Below are 18,078 nucleotides of genomic sequence, written 5' to 3'. Positions count from 1 at the left end.
GCCCATTATTAGTTCCTCACTACCCCATGAAAATACCCAAATCGTTATAGACAAAATTTGGACTTCAAGTTTATGAGTTTGTACAACAACTTCTAGTTCATGCAAATCAATAATCAGATTTTTATATCCTCGGGTACCCATGTAAACTAATTTGAACCTACAGAAAAGTCTCTAAATTTTATTTTCTTAAAAAACATAAGACTTAGGCTGTGTTTGGTAGGAAGAAAAATGTTTTCTTAAAAAAAATAAGTGAATTTATAATTTATTTTCTTATGTTTGGTTGGTGAGTAGAAAATATTTCCTGAAAATATTATTTAATGTTTGGTTCGTGAATGAAAAATATCTTTTATTTTTGGCTTTAAACTAGAATATACTCTTTAGAAAATAATTTATTAAAAATCCACCCCGATAATTGATCTAGTTATCGACTCCGACACTCAAACTAGACCTCGATGATAAATTTGAAATATTTTCCAAAAATAAATTTTACATATAAATAAAAATTGACGAGGGGTGGTCTGGGGATGTGGGATGACATAAAAAATAATTTTTTTTAAATTTGAAATATTTTTCAAAAATAATTTTTAATTTTTTTTACGGGGGCCCGGGGTCTTAGTGCGGCTACGGGGTGTGTGTGTATAAATTTATTTTTTTTAGTCTTAAATATTTTTTGAGGTGGGTGTGAGGGTATAAGGTAGAGCAAAACATGAAAATTCAAAATTTTGAAATATTTTTTTTAAAACAATTTTTTGTATTGGGTTGGGTGGGTGGGTGGGTGGGGGGGGGGAGGGGTGGTAGGAGTTGGGTGAGATAAAAATAACTTAAAATTTGAAATATTTTTCAAAAATAATTTTTATATATATTTTTTTTGGTTGGGGGAGGGGTGGATGGTTTGGAGGTAGGTGTAAAAAATATTTGAAATTTGAAAAATTATTATTTTTTGGATGGGGGTCGGGTACTTGGTACGGGTTAGGGTGAGGAAAAAATATTGAAGGATGAGATAAAGTTTTGAAAAATGTTTTTTTGAATTTTTAAAGAAAAGTCACTTTCCTTAAATTTGAGGAAAATTAGTTGATTTGAAAAACATTAAAAGTAACAAAATATGAGAAAATTGAAGAACATTTTTCCTTCGTACTAAACACACCCTTAAAGTTTATCCTTCTAGAGATAATTTCATAGGCAACCTTTTGTGGTTGACTTCATAACACAAATTTTCCTTCTGATTTGTTATATTTATATTAGTAGCAATTGATCATATGATATGACTTGATGTTACATTGTTAAATTGATAACAATTTTCGGGAAAATTATTACAATTTAAGATATTCAAATTATATATTCAAACAAAAATTTTGACTTCAAACTGATCTGATTTGAACTTATGATTCTATATTGCATATTTAATCGAATCTTTAATATTGTTTGATAATTACTATAGATCTAAGTTTATAGATTGGTTAATCCGAAGGTCGATTTACGTGAAGAACTTGGTCATTTTTATGTGTTATATGAGCTAATTTAAATAAATGATTCACCATAAATATGGATTGATTCAAATTAACACAAAAAATATAAACAAATTTGAGATTGAAACTTTATGAGTACTTTTACGGTTAAGGTTCTTAACATTGAGCTAATTGTATTTTTAAAGTTATGAATTCAAATATATCATTTGTTACAATTTAAATAAATTAATATTTATAAAATTTAATGATTTTTTTAAGTATTAAATTTAGATAAATTCGACGTCTTTAACTATACTTTTGCCACTAAAAGAAATGTTTCACTTTAGGGTTAAAAAGAGTTCCCTATCAAAAATTTTATCTCAAATATTTTAAATTTAAAAATGTATAATTAAATATAGAAGGTACTTATCAATCACCTACCACAAAAAATGATGGCAATACTTCAAATATATGAAGTAGAAAAGTAAAGCAATAAAGATTTTCTGAGCAATTAAAACCTATTTGGGAAAACTTTTAATTACGTATTTTAATTTTCCAAACGTATCTTTAAAAAGTTCTTTGAATGGTTATAGCAATTTGTGTTTAAGTAAGACTCAAAGAAACTCTTTTATTAGTAATAGAGAAGTAGTTTGTGTTTATTCAAATCCCCCACCCCCACAAAAGAAAGAGCTTAAGAAAAATAAATTACGTCAAAAAATATGTACAAATTTTGCATTATAATAAATATAATATTAATTTAGTTATTTATTATTCTTACAGATTTTAATTAAGTACTAAATTTATATTTCACAAAAACATTTCAATTTTTGTTTAAGATTTACTTCCATCACATAAAATATGTGTTTATTAAAATATTTGTTTTTAATAATAATTAAATAATATAGAGATAAGTGTCAAAAACACATTTAAACTATTCACTTTTTTCGAGTTTCATACCTAAACTATTGAAAATGTGAGTTTTATACCTAAACTATCACTTTTTAGTTTGAGAAACACATCTCAGTGGTGTGTGTAATACACTCTCTCGTTTATATAAAAAAAACTTTGACACATGACATTCTACATAGATAAAATATTTTATCTAGATAAAAATTAAATAATAAAAAGTTAATATAAATTAAAAATCAAAGATTACTATCTAAATAAAAAATTAAATTATTTTTCTTATCTCACTCCACCACCTCCTCCACATACCCCCCTCTCCCGCGACAACCCCATATTTTTTTTTTAAAAAAAATTCATCCTCTCATTCCCCCGATAGAATTTGATATTATTTTATTTTAAAAAATTTACCCCATCCTATTTTATTTTTTTGCTCCTAATTTTTATTTTCTACGTTTTTCTTATTTTGTGTTAGATATGCACGTAGATATATTTTTAGAAAAACAATTTTACTAGTGTACAAAATATAATATAAATAACAAAAAAATATAAAAAATCCTGTGACAGCAAATAAAAAAATTCGATATGTATATCTAAACATTGTGAAAAAAAAAATTAAAGCGGAGGGTTAAGTGGGATATGTAGAATTATATTTTTAAGAAAATAAAATAAAATCTAAATTAATATTTTGGGGGGGGGGGGGGGGGAGGAGGAGATGAAGTAAAAAATAAAATACTTTTATAAAAGGAATTTAAACAAAATAAAAAAAAACTTTAAAAAATCGGATGGGGTAAGAAAATATTTTACAATGATGAGAGTGGTATAAAAGGGAGAGGTGTGTTTATCAAACTAAAAAGTAATAATTTAGGTATGAAACTTAAAATTCCAATAGTTTAGGTATGAAACTAAAAAAAGGTATAATTTAGATGTATTTTTGACAATTATCTCAATAATATATGCTTATTTTATATTTTAATTATAAAAAAAGTGTTTTATTTAGTGTTCATCACAAATGCGGATAAACATTATGGTCCTATATTTTTTTTTGGTTTTCACTCGGCGTTCAGAGCCTACATTGGAGCTCTACGCAGATTGTTCACTGCAGGCCGCAAGCCCATTGAGAGGGGGGGGGGGGAGTGAAGCTCGTAACATGATTTTTTTATACCCAGAATTCGAATGTGAAACCTCTGATTAAGATGAAATACTTCAATCAATACATCATAACCCATGTTGATGGTCTTATACTATATTCTGTTCTTAAAGGAATTAATTATTTTTTAAAAAATAAATCAAAACGGAGGAAATATAATTAATTACCTGGCGTGACAATTGAGTAAGATAAGTGATAAGTGACCCTTCATCAATTTCTAATACATTGAATTCTTTCTTAGTATAAATATAACCGAATGTTGCTTCAATTTCTTCATCCTTCAATTAATATAACTAAGCTTTAAAGAAGAAGAAAAATGATGGGTTCCAAGGCTTTTCTATTTCTTGGCATTTTTTTGGCTATTTTTGCAATGATAAGCTCTGAGACCAGTAAGTTTATTCTTCTTCTTTTTTTTCCTTTTATTAGTTATCTCTTTGAAATAATAATATTGGATCTCTTATATAATGATATATATTTGACATATATGAAATGTTATGCTAATTTATAAATTTCACATTTGATATTTGCAGTAATGAAATCGGATGACAAAAATGATGAACACCACGATGGATATAATAGCATTGGTGGATATTCTGGTGATGGACGTGGTGAATATAACAATGGATATAAGCTTAGAGATGGTGGAAATAAACCTCCACACGAGGGATACAACACTCCAGGTGGAGAATACAATTCTCCACATGACAAATATAAGTCTCCACGTGACGAATATAAATTTCCTAGTAACGAGTATAAATCTCCAAGTGACAAATATAACCCTCCACGTGACAAATATAAACTTCCTAGTGATGAATACAAATATCCAGGTGACAAATATAACACCCCACATGATAAATATAAATTCCGTAGTGACAAAGACAAACCTCCTAATGACAAATATAAACCCCCTAGTAACGAATACAAGCCTCGTGATAAATATAAATCCCCTAGTGATGAGTACAAACTTCCAAGTGACAAATATTACCCCCCACATGACAAGTACAAATCCTTTAGTGACAAATACAAACCTCCAGGTGACAAATATAACCTTCCACGTGACAAATATAAGCCTCCTAGTTATGAATATAAATCTTTAGGTGACAAATATAACTCTCCACATGATAAATATAAACCCCCTAGTAATGAATACAAATCCCCTATTGATGAATACAAACCTCCAAGTGATAAATATGACTCCTCACATAACAAATATAAATCCCCTAGTGACAAATACAAATCTTCAGGTGACAAATATAATCATCCACATGACAAATATAAATTCCCTAGTGATGAATACAAATCTCCAAATGACAAATATAATTCCCCATATGATAAATATAAATTTCCTAATGACGGATACAAACCTACAAGTGGTGTATATAACCCTCAAAATGGTGGCCATGAATAAGTGCTTTGCCAATTGCCTCACAACATATCATGTAATATTATAAAACCGTTATATGTAGTGGCAAGATGTATAATATAGTAATAGTCTTGCTACTCTAAACTTTGCTATAAAAATTGCATGAATAAAAGGACAATCAGTTCATATATATGTTTGGTTATTTATGTAATATTTTGTAGTACAATATAACACAATATTTTGTGATAATATATCTTCATAATGTACGTTTCTTCTTTTTTTTTGAATTATATTAAATATGTTGTTGATGATAGAACATATATTTTTTCTTATTTCACAACTTATTATTAAACTACTCCTCAATCATTAATTATTTATTATTTCACTTTTCTAACTCTTTTAATTTTATTAAGTTAATTTTATTTAATTTGATTTTACAGATTAATTAAATTCACTTTCTAAAAATTGGAAAAAAAGACATCTTTGGGATGAATTACAAGCTACTTTAAAATAAAAAGGCAAGAAATTATAAGTGCATCTTCATGATTTTCTAGATTGTGTTGGAATTGTTGGTAAATGAAACTAAACTGATTAATGTCATTTGTTCAAATATTATTACAAAATAACATATTATATATTATATAACTAACATAAAAAATAGTTTTCAAAAGAACTATTGATTATTCATCTAAAATGTTTATAGTTGATAATTATTATAGCGAGAAGTTCTTATATTACCAAAAATAATTTTTTAATGTGTCACTAACATCAAACAAAATAATTTCACATGTATAACATAACAAAAACAACAAGAAGACCCAATGAATTCTTCAATTCTTATTAGCCAATCACTTGTAGATTAGGTTTTTCATTTCCTTTGGTGTCATGTGAAAAATTTATTCACATAACATCTAAATCTTATTTCGTAAATAGACCCCAAGAATGTATTAGTTTCTTCATCCTTCAATTGACAATTATCATCAATAAGTTTTGAACAACCAGAAATTAAAATACAAAAAGGGTTTCAAGTGGGGGTGTCAAATGGAAGGGTTCAGTTAAATTAGAGATATTAAAATAGGTTGAGCTAAAAATCGGGTTGGGTCTTGACCCGGCCAAGTTTACTTTGGGCTAAAATGGATTGGGTTAAAGTGAGCTAACCCAATTCAATTTGACCCGATTAATCTCAATAATTTTAACACAGTAATATCTAATTTTTATAATCACAATTCGAGTTTCGCTCAAGATTTTTTTTTAAAAAGTAACAAATGAATAGAGAAATCCTATAAATGTTAATAGATAATAACTAATACCTTTAATATAGAAACATATTTTAGTAATAATTTTATAACGGGTTGAAATTAGAGATTGAATTGGACTCAATTGAGAATTCTCTTAAAATGGGTTGCGTTAATTCATTATTACAATTATATTTGATATATGATACAAAGCAATTGTAATGTGATAAAACTTGATACAACGAATACAATATGCATTCATCCGCCTTGTCAAATGTATTATGTATCAATTGTATTTCAACAAATATCAGCAACTATTTTATGTTGAGTAACTTTCACATATAGCAAACATAAAAATTATATTTGTATGTTATAGCTATAGTTTGCAAGTTGTGTTTCCTAGAAAACATAAAAATATATATTTCGCTATACATATACAAAAATGAGTTGTATAATTTGTTATACCTATACAAAGAAAGTAGTTTTATAATTCGCTATACATATACAGAAGAAAACAATTGTGTACAAAAGATCAATTGCATAATCTATGTATGTATAAAACGAGAAAGACAAAAAGACAAAGTAAAATTGGGTAAGGGAAAGTTTGTATTGAATAATTAAAGTGTATAAGAAGAATATATATGTATTTGCATGTGTATATACAATTTTCTCCCGCTTTATACAAATAAAAACACAATTTATACATTTCGTTTCTTTTTTGCATAAGCGAGATAGGCGAGCAAGATCTGAGAGATGGGAGAGAGCGGAACGAAAATATATGTATATATACAATTTAATCTCGTTTTATACAAACACAAATACATTTTATACATTCGTGTTTGTATAAAAGCGAGAGAGGCAAGCGAGACTGCCATCAAACAAAAATGGCGAACGAGATTCCACCAGGGATAGAGGCGAATGGCAATAGTTTGTTGTAGGGTACATTAAGTCAAAGTATATTTATAGCATTTAATTTGAATTAATAATTTGCTATTATATGTGATCTCCCTTTTTATGTTTGTATCAAGTATCAACTGTATTTGTAATCCATATAAATTGTATTCATGATATAATTTGATACAACAAATACAACACGTATTCAACCTCTTTTCAGATCTCACTCATATCTCTTCTTCCTTTTCTTGTCTCGCTCACCTCTTTCTTCCTCCAAACATGTATCTATGATTTGTAATTAAGCAAACTATAACTATAGATATCTAATAAGAGTTTTTGGCTAAAATCATCCCTGAAGTATGACCTAAACCTAAAGTACATCCTTATATTATATAAGTGAACAAAAAACATCCTTGCACTATCCAAAAAGTTGCAAGTTTTATCCTTCTGTCTAATTTTTTAAGAAACTCACACCACTAACAAAAAAGAAAAACGTGTCAAGTTGAATGAAAAAAATGTATGCATGATTAAGCTAGTCATGTTGGGATTTTTTTTTTTAAAAAAAATTAGAAATTGAGGGTTAAATTATATTCAGAGAAAATATTTTTAAATTCTAAATATTCTCTGGATAATGCACAAGTACTCCCTCAACTTATGCCCGAAATCTCAGAAACACACTTATACTACACTAAGGTCCTATTACCCCCATGAACTTATTTTATTACTAATTTTTCATCCCTTTTTGGCCTACATTATCTTGTGGGCCAATACTAGTTGATTTTTTTTCAAGCTAGTGTCACGTAGGCCCAAAAAAAGGTAGAAAATTACTTATAAAATAAGTTCAGTGGGGTAATAGGACCTTAGTATAGTATAAGTGTGTCTCTGAGATTTCGGGCATAGGTTGAGGGGGTACTTGTTCATTTTCTCAATATTCTTTGTAAAAGTACAATAGCCAAATACAAACTTCAACTTTAAAAATTTCAAATAAAGTAATTATTTATTTATTTTCATAACAAAATACCATGTAGTTTCACTTTCAGCATTTATGTACATTGTATAAAATGTGAATTGCATTGTATATAAGATCCATACATACTAAATATTTTATTCAAAAAATCTCTAATTAATCGGGCGTAATATTTTTTAAATGAATTTCTTTACATAATCTTTCTAACTATCGAAACTCTTATATGAATTTCAAGACTTATGTATTGTTTCAAGTCAATTTACTTGATAATGCAATAAACATTTAGACTAACAACACACAAAAATTAAATTCTGTAATGAAAGATTCATTTCCTATCCATATCCTTATTCATTTTAGTTAATTTTGATCTTGTCGCCATGGCTAAGACAAAACCAAATTAAAAAAAAAGATATTTTTTTTATTGGTTCAATCAGTTTTTTCATAAAAAAAAAAAGAGTGAATGATGATTCTTGTTATTATTTGAATAGTATATGGATGTTCTTTGTCTACTTAAATGATATAGGATGTACATTAGATTTAAGTCATATTTGAGGGATGTATTTAGCCGAAAACTCTATCTAATTAAGCCCAGAATATAGTCATTTTTGGTAAGTTCTTCAATTCGAAAACTATCCTAAATAAAAAGAGCAACTTTCACATATAACAAACACAAAATTCATATTTGTATGTTATAGCAAAATTTGCATAATTATGCTCCATAACAAACATAAATATGTATAATTCGCTATATATATACAAAGAAATCAATTGTATAATTTGCTATACATATTAAAAAGAAAGCAGTTGCATACAAATCAAATGTATAATTTGTGTATGTATAAAATGAGAAGAGAGAAAGACAAAAGAAAATTGGGCAGAGAATAGTTGTATTGTATAATTGTAAGTGTACAAGATGAAAATATATGTATTTGCAAGTGTATATATAATTTTCTCTCACTTTGTCGAAATAGAAACACACTTTATACATTCCGTTTCTGTTTGTATAAGCGATAGAGGCGAGGGTGGCAAGCGAGGTCTGGGAGGAGAACAAATATATATATATATATATATACACACACACACAAAAAAAAAAAAACAGAAACACATTTTATACACTTGTGTTTGTATAAAAGTGAGAGGGAGTGAGAGAGATTGAGCGAGAGTGGCGAGCTTGAGTTTGAGAGAGAGAGGTGACTGACAAGCAGTTTGCTACAGGGTATAATTAAATTAAAGTGTGGTTATAACATTTAGTTTAATTTATTAGTTTGACATTATATACAATTTTTCCAAATAAAAATGTATTGGACCGGGTGATATGATCCAGATTCCAGAATAGGGCAACTTGCACATATAGGAAACATAAAATTCATATTTGTATTCTATAACAAAGTTGTATAATTGCACACCATAGCAAACATATAAATGTATAATTCGCTATACTTATACAATTGAAGCGCATTGTATGGAACGAAGTGTATAAAGAGACTTGGGCATAGAATTGTATAAAATGAAGTGTTTAAAATGAATTGTATAATTATAAGCGTATATAACAATCATATACAATTTGAGTTTGTATGAAATGAGAAAGAGAGAAAGGCAAAAGAGACTTGGGCAGGGAATATGCAATTGAATCGAATGGTATAAAACAATAAAGAGAGAAATTATATACAATTTGAATTTGTATAAAACGAGAAAAAGCGAAAGGCAAAAGAAATTGGGCAGGGAAGTATTTTTATTGTATAATTATAAGTGTATAGGATGAAAATATATGTATTTGCATGTGTATATACAATTTTCTCTCACTTTATACAAACAGAAACACAATTTATACTTTTCGTTTTTGTTTGTATAAGCGAGAGAGGCGAGGATGGCGAGCGAGATTAGGGAGAGTGGCGGATGAGATCTGGGAGAGGGGAGAGAAGGAAAAAATATATATTTTTAATACAATTTTCTCTCGGTTTATATAAATAAAAATATATTTTATATATTTGTGTTGATATAAAAGTGATAAAGAAGCGAGTGTGAGAGGAAAGTGACTAGTGAGAATTTGCTATTAAATCAAACGGTGGTTACAATTTTCCTTTCATCCATGCCCATGATACTGCCCCATTCCAAAGTAGCAGCTAACACCGGTTAACTCCACTACCACTTTCCCCAATCCCTGATCGGCTCTGATCTCCGTTTACTAGTCTGACGACGATGTTCCGACACGGTTCACGATCCCTTTCTCGGGTGGAACCGTCCATTTTCGACCGACCTGCCTGCGGAAGCCACTGAAGATTCCAACTTTGTGGAGGCATGGAGGAAAGAACTTCTCACCGTTGAACCACCTAGCACTGCCTCGGTGTTCATGGCTACAAGGCCCACAACTTCATCATCCATTCCCTCCAAGCTCACTGTCAACTTTATCCTTCCTTACTCTTCTGAACTCTCCGGCAAAGAGGTATATATATGGATAAAAACTCATTTCCTTTTAAATTTTCAAATTATTAGTTCCCACTCCTCTTTTACATTGTAAGACGAATTAGTTAGTATTCGAATCAAATTGAAATTGGAGGAAGAGAGAGGGAAATGAATACACATGATTTTGATTTTTAATTTACCTTTGCCTTTTATTTAGCAGATACAATAATTACATAAATAACAATTGTAACATTTTTCATTATAAATTTCACGCTCCATGGTTTCTACATATATATTAGGTCTATTTGCATGTAAAATTCAAGATATATACTTTTTAATCAAGTTAGATGACAAATATGTATGACATTTGGTGTGATCGATATTGATGATGTGTTCTATCTGTAATTTTATATACATTTGAGTTATTGTTTTATAGGCTTATGACTGAGTTTCATTTGCATTCATGTCGTAATTTCAATGCATAGAACTTGTACCTCTTCAACTGATATTTCAATATTTTCCTACTATCAGTTCTATAGTATGTAGGTCAAATTAATATCTTAATTTGCATACTTATTCATTCTTCTGCACTTAAAATGAAATTAAGAAATAAGCACCCACATAGAAGATGCAGTAACTAATGGTTTAGAGGTGTCACATTAGGTCAATCATCCTTAGAAAACCTTGAAATGGTTGGAAAAAGAAGATCCTAAAATTCATCTGAGAACACCCGATATAGATAAGTTTTATTTTCGTTACACAACTATGAATTGATTCAAACATCACATTTGGTGAATTGGCTGAGCCGAAAATATAGGCTAGGAAATTTTGCTGAATTATTGAAATCTATCAGCTAAAGATAAATCAGTAACATCATAAAGTCGGATGTTAAGTACACTGAGCATACCTCATCTTTTTCATTTTTTCAGCTGCGCAGTTGTTCATTGAGTTGATTTTAGCAATATTTCTCCCCCCTTTCACTCTGTCCATTCTTTCACCAACAATAGCTTGCAGTCCGTGATAAAATTTGGAGAAGCTTGGAGTGTGCGTTCTGTTCCATAATCTAATTGACTGCTCCTTTGGTCTCTGTTAAACATATCTCACATCTAATTACACTTTTCATCGATCATGATATTTAATGCGTTTAAAGTTCAACGTCATGGTATATTAAATACTTGTCTAAGGTTGGCCATGCATAAAATTTCTCTTTCTTTCCATTTGCGTATTGTGTAGATAGGTAATTCTATGTTGTATAAGTTGAGGTTAGATTCCTAGGGTGTGTAACAATGCATTCTTGCAATCATTATATTTATCAAAATCATCTTAGTATACATCATCCCAACAAAAGAAAGAAAGACAAGCAACTAAAGCAAGAAGGGTAAAAGTTGTTGGAACTCATATGTTTTTGGGTAAAATAACTGAGCATCTACATTTTCATTCGTATAATTTGGATTTGCCTTTTTGTCTTTTTGATTCCTTGGAGTATTCATTCTACAAATTTGGTGACTTATTCTACTTATTATTATTCTATAATGAACCACCAAATCAACCTCTCATTGTTAAGTTTATTCATGACTTAAAGAGGAGCTTCTTAACGACATCTCTTTCGTAGCTCTTGTATTGAACTCCACCATAGTCCATCAATGCCATGATTTACTTCCTTGTTTTAATTGGGCAGCTTTTGCTAGGGTAGTTATTGTCACAGATTATCAGTTAACATATTGGAGAAATTGACTGTAGTACCTATTAAGTTTTAGGTTGCATACTGGAACCAACCTTATCAGGGTAACCTTTGTGGTTCAATGTCTCAACATGTGTCAAGTGGTGTGTGAAGCCTTGTGTCAGAATTAATGTTGGCTTATGTGCCTATATACACATTATCTGCAAAATTATGAATTCAAGCTTGACAATTCATCCTCAATTATTGCATTATATTCCAGGTTGACATGGTTATAATCCCCGCAACTACGGGACAGATGGGTGTCTTGCCTGGGCATGTAGCAACAATTGCTAAGCGCAAGCCCGGTATCTTATCAGTTAATGAAGGAAATGACGTCTCAAAGTATTTTGTGAGTGGTGGGTTTGCATATGTTCATGCAAATTCTTTTGCAGATATAATTGCTGTTGAAGTTGTACCACTTGACCGCATCGATCCCAATTTGGTTCAAAAGGGCCTGACTGACTTTGCACAGAAGTTGAACACTGCATCAACTGATGTAGAGAAAGCTGAAGCTCAGATTGGCGTTGATGTACATAGTGCGCTTAATGCTTCACTTACTGGTTAAACATGTGGAGCTTTATGTTAGTCCTTATTCAGCATACTTTCTCCTTCTTTGTGTTCGCTTGATTGTAGTCGCCACCCTTTTATATAAAGCTGCTTTCAATAATTTTACCAGGAAGAGGTATGTCGCTACCTGTTTTAACCCCTGCATCGCTTCAATAAACATTCCTTAGATAAGATTTCCTTCCATATACGTGGTTGGTTAGTTGCCATGTTTGCTGTACTTTTAAACTGCATTTTTGAGAAATAGATTTATTCAAAAGGAATTGTTCATTTCACGTTTCAGCTTGAGATATTTTTTTGATTTGGTTTCCAGTTCTCTTGACATCATACTTGTGTTAATTCATCTTTGTGTAGACGAAAAATGGGCTACTTCCTCATGGATTAAAGACCTTAATATCTTGAAAGATCTTTCTGAAACATAGTATCTTTTATGACTTAATAAATCTAAAGCCCAATAAATGTTCTCTTTCTGTATCTATTCAAGTCTTTGGACCTACATTCACTTCCATAATCACCAACTACAAAAGACTCTAACTCCAACTTATATGTTTTATAGGCTTGAATTAGATAAGATCTTCATCGACTCACATCTCACATATCCTTGTGGCAGCAATTTCTCTCATAAATGAGTTATAGGCATGTAGTATTCCTACACTGACCAATAAACCAGTCGATAGATATGGGCTAAAATAAACAGTAGGGAAAGGTGAAGACGGAAGTACAGGGTTCCTTTATTTCATCTATGACTAAACTTGAATCACGCACTGGATTTTTTACATAATTTACTAATGATAATGAATTAAATGTATCAAATAGCAATTGGGAGAATGATTCGAACAGTTATACCTTTTTGATAACATATTTTCTATTTCTAATTAATATATTTACTATTTCTAATTATTATTTTTCAAAGTATCTTACTAGAAAGAACGGATAAAGAATTAAGATATTCATGCAAATGTAACTTAACTCTCAACATCTTTGATAACTTGGATAGATAGTCCTTTAACTCCTGTTCATATTCAGCCCAAATCACTTAATCAGTGAACTATTCATTCAAGTACTAACTCTTCAAAAATAGTTGTTTTAAGCTAACCTCCTTGTCGCGTGCCTCATTTAGTAACCTCCTTTATTAGTGAGTCCTTTTAAAAGCATTTAGCTAGTCAATAATCGCCCAAACTTTAGCGGTTGGGCAAATAATGTTTTCATGGACTACTCTTGACCTCTAAATGTGATGCAACTAGGAAAAGGAAAAATACGCTGGCATGACATTGATGCAGTATGAAATATTTTCAACTTGAGAAGAGGGAATATCGGGTCAAGTCTTCAATTGGTTGGATGCCCTTGGTCAAATATAGCAATTCTGAAGTAAGAGCCTTATTTTACCTACACGTTTTCTTTTGTTTTCTCTAATCATAGAATCATTCTGATATTAGAGCATCAAAGTGCAATAAATATCTTTATTCATGTCCTTGTACATTGTTGTTCCACAACTCAAACTTGATAGTCTGTATTATTTTCCCAGCCATCAACTACTTGAGAACATAAACGATATTGTCATTTGAATTCAGAAAATCACTTGTCGCTCTTGCAAAGTGCACAAAATAAACATCTCAAATTCTCAGCTAAGACATCTAGAACTCTCACTGAAAAGGAAGGATAGCAGGATTGAACATAAAGTTGACAAAAATAATTTTGCCTCAAATATGTAACTCCCATCATACATCATTCTCCCTTCGGTGCCCCCTAAATTTGCCTCTTCATCCTTTCGGTTTTCCTGCTAAGCAACTCAAGCTGTTGCTGCTTTGAGCCTAGAACTGACTGCTTCCCATGATATGAGCTTCTCCATAAACAAAGATATGTAGTCCGGTGGGCAATTCTACAAGAAAAAGATGGTGGTGCTACCATTAAGAGAGTTCAAATATGTCTCGGGGAAAGACTATACATCAAAGAAAGTATTTGAGTAGTTTCATCAGGCTAGGTTTACCTGAAAGTCCAGATAGTAGGCATCCTGCAGTATCAAACACAAAAGTAAAAGAGTAAGACTTGTCTTCCTATCATTTTTGTTCCGAAAGAAGAGAGGGCAAAAAAGTTAATTCAAATAGATTTGTGACAAGTGAGTGTTTTCTGCTTACCTCCTAAACGTCTATGGTGAGCAGTGGCTGAAACCAAAACCACAGTTTTGAGATTTATAGTATGATATAAACTGCTATGCTATGTAAGATGAAATCCCATGAATACAAGAATAGAGAAGCATGTGTTTTACTCACTGTGTAACCCAAAACCAGAGGATTTTCAGCGTTAGGAGTTTTTACCAGAGCAAGCTTTTTGTCTTCAGGTTTGTCTACGAAGTAACAAATGAATCCTTTTTCAGCTATTTGGCTCAATTATAACTAAAGGGTTAGACGGATGGATGGACAGCAGATAAGAGGCAAAGAACTTCTCACATGCAAGCCAGGACCAACCAGAGCCAAATTGTGTTGCTGCAGCTGCCTTAAATTCTTTAACAAATGTATCATAGGAACCAAAGTCTCTGTTGATTAGTTGTAATAATTCACCAGATGACTCTCTTCCTCCGTTAGGCTTCATAGATTCCTAGAAGAATAGGCCTGTAATACGAAAGAAGATATGAAAGGATTCGGCATTACACAGAACAAAACAGTGTCAACTGTCAATTTACCTGAGCATCATTGTTGAATGCTGGAAGGAGAGAACCATTGTTATAGGTAACGAGTATTAGGTCTTGTAGAGTCTTTCCATGTAGTTCTGTTCCATGTATTTTCTTGTTTAAGTTGTCGTCATATGACCTGTGATGCTTTCCCTAGTGGAATTCCAATGTTTTACTACTCATATGAGGCTCCAAACCATCTTATGTCATATTTTAAGGTCAAAAAAGGAAAACTGAAATTAACAGAGGAACTGGCATAAAAGGAAGAAAGGGGAAGTTTACATTATGAATGAAGTGCAAAATTTGCCATCTTTTTTTACATATTAGGCAGCTACGAGCACTACAATAAAAATGATCTTTAGCGGTTGAGACAATTAAATTTTAGCATTTTTGTAAATGCCTATAGTGATGTTGGATCTAATAACAATTAAATAATGTCAATAAAAGACCTTAACACTCTTTGTTAGTGTACATGTTTATTGTCGCTAAAAGTTATTTTTATTGTAGTGGATATATATGAGAGATAATATCTCCGATGGTCACCTAACTAACAATTTTTCTCATAGAAAGGTACTAAATTTTCTTTTATAACATCAAAGTCACCCAACTAATGTTTTTTTCACCAAAAGTAACTCAACTAAATGTTTCTCGTAGAAAATTACAACTTTTTATTATAGCCTCAAAATCACTCAACTAGGTATATTTTACTTACAAACACACCCAACCTATTGAATTAATTTTCTTAATTAAAATTTGTGACACGAAATTTTTATTCAAAATCAAAATTGTAGAAAATGAAAAGATACCTATTTCGGTTCTAAATTATTCTCTCTTGTCCAAAACTCTTTACGTTATTTTTACGGTTCTTCTCACATAATTTGATTGTTTATAAAAGTTCAATCAACATTTCTAAAAATCTTTTTTTTTTAAATAATAGAGATAAATTGATGAAAATCATGTAATTCTATTAGCATTAGATTTACTATCCTAAAGTCAGTTAGAAACAAGTTAGTTAAAAATGTTGCATAGTAACATTTCAATTTATAGTTAATTAGCTTAGTGTAGTTATTTGTTACTTAGCTAGTTAGTTACCTCGATTAATGTGTAGTTAGTTACCTCGAGCAATGTGTCATACATTGAGTTAGAATGCTATATAAGATCGCATGAAGCTTCATTGTAATTAGATCATCAATTTTTCACTTCACAAGTTCAATACAATTTCTCTTCCTCTTTTCTCTTAATTTTGTCCAGGTTCATTATCGCAATGGTGAGTTCATAAACTCACATTTTATCATTGTATCAGAGCGGGAAGATGTTGGATTATAGAGCAGGAATCTAGTGGAGTTTAGATCTTCTCTAGCTCTTCGAGTTTGTGATTTTATGTTTCTGCTGGAAGGGTTTAGATAATTGATTTTGTGTTGATCGATTGGTTGTGAAGCTTTTTTTCTTCTTCTAGGCTTAGTTTAGATCTCATCTAGCTAGTTCTTTTTTGTTGATTGATTGATAAGCTCGATAATGGCTGCTTTAAGAATTGATCAAAGTGATCCTCTATATATTGGACAATCTGATTCATCAGGAGCTATGCTAATTCCTATCAAGATGACTGGTTCTGAGAATTATGGTGTTTGGAGCAGATCCATGAGAATTGCACTCTTAGGAAAAAGGAAATATGATTTTGTATCTGGTGCCTGCACCAAAGCATTGTACAAAGATGAATTACACGAACAGTGGGAAACATGTATGCCATAGTTTTGTCGTGGTTAATGAACACTGTGAGTGAGGAGCTTCTCAGTGGTATAGTTTATGCCACAACTGCATTCTCTGTTTTAACAGATCTTAAGGAAAGTTTTGATAAGGTCAACCGAATGAGAATTTATCAGTTGCACAAGGATATCACTGCACTCACACAGGGTACATATTCTGTGTCTTGCTATTTCTCTAAGCTTAAGACTTTACGGAGTGAATATGATATTGTGACACCACATCCTAGTTTCTCATGTCCACAATCTAAGGAGTATGTATATCACTTTCATGAATTAAGGCTAATTCAGTTTTTAAGTGGCTTGAATGAATTGTATGATCAACCTCGTAGACAGATATTGCTTAAAGGAGTTACACCTACTTTAAACCAAGCATATGCCATGATCATAGAGGATGAAATTCAACATTCAACATGCACAATTAATGTTGTTGATAAGCCAAACTCAATAGTGATGAATGTAAGTTAGAACTCAAGGGAAGGAAGTTTTTAAGGGCAAGAAATGTGATTACTGTCACTTCACTGGTCGTACTAGAGATAATTGCTATAAACTAATTGGTTATCCAAGTGATTGGAAGTTTAAGAAGAAATCAGGTTATGGTATTAAGAACACCAATGGTGGTTCTAGTGCTGGTTATGGAGGTCCACATATAGCCAACAATGTGGCTGGTGATTCCAACAGTTCTTATGATCAATCTTAACTAGCCTCAACCAGTCAAAGTGCAGGAGGTGACACATGTTTGGCAAGGGCACAAGTGTTCACAGAGAAGGAATATAAATAAATTTTGGAGATGTTGAACAAAGAGGAGTCAAAGAGAGTAAACAGGGCAGGTATTACAACTTGTTTAATGTCAAATTTTATCTCACAAGACTGGATTGTAAATTATAGTGCAACTCATTATGTCACAACACATAAGCAGTCATTGTTCAAGAGTCATGAATTGAATAAGTCACAGAAGAACTAGGTAAATTTACCCACTGAAGATAGAGTAAATGTGAATCACACT

The 18,078-nt window shown here is 30.9% G+C and overlaps 1 protein-coding gene and 2 pseudogenes across 2 annotated transcripts; 2 read left to right on the top strand and 1 right to left on the bottom strand.

Annotated features, from left to right (window-relative positions):
• The first annotated feature begins 3,758 nt into the window (after window positions 1–3,758).
• On the top strand, window positions 3,759–5,177 carry LOC101245466 (early nodule-specific protein 2). The gene is made up of 2 exons (XM_004240787.5): window positions 3,759–3,887; window positions 4,029–5,177. The coding sequence occupies exons 1-2, from the start codon at window positions 3,815–3,817 to the stop codon at window positions 4,904–4,906; spliced, it is 951 nt and encodes a 316-aa protein (XP_004240835.1). The 5' UTR covers window positions 3,759–3,814; the 3' UTR covers window positions 4,907–5,177.
• A 4,831-nt stretch (window positions 5,178–10,008) lies between these two features.
• Window positions 10,009–12,919, top strand: LOC101245173 (ATP synthase subunit delta', mitochondrial-like; annotated as a pseudogene). Its single transcript, XR_011221722.1, has 2 exons — window positions 10,009–10,400; window positions 12,301–12,919. The product of XR_011221722.1 is annotated as an ATP synthase subunit delta', mitochondrial-like (transcript).
• A 1,143-nt stretch (window positions 12,920–14,062) lies between these two features.
• On the bottom strand, window positions 14,063–15,463 carry LOC101245660 (superoxide dismutase [Fe], chloroplastic-like; annotated as a pseudogene).
• Window positions 15,464–18,078: the final 2,615 nt, after the last annotated feature.

Source organism: Solanum lycopersicum, chromosome 6 (assembly GCF_036512215.1).
Source record: "Solanum lycopersicum chromosome 6, SLM_r2.1".
NCBI classification, from domain to species: Eukaryota; Viridiplantae; Streptophyta; class Magnoliopsida; order Solanales; family Solanaceae; genus Solanum; species Solanum lycopersicum.
This window is presented reverse-complemented; position numbering and strand designations above follow the sequence as displayed.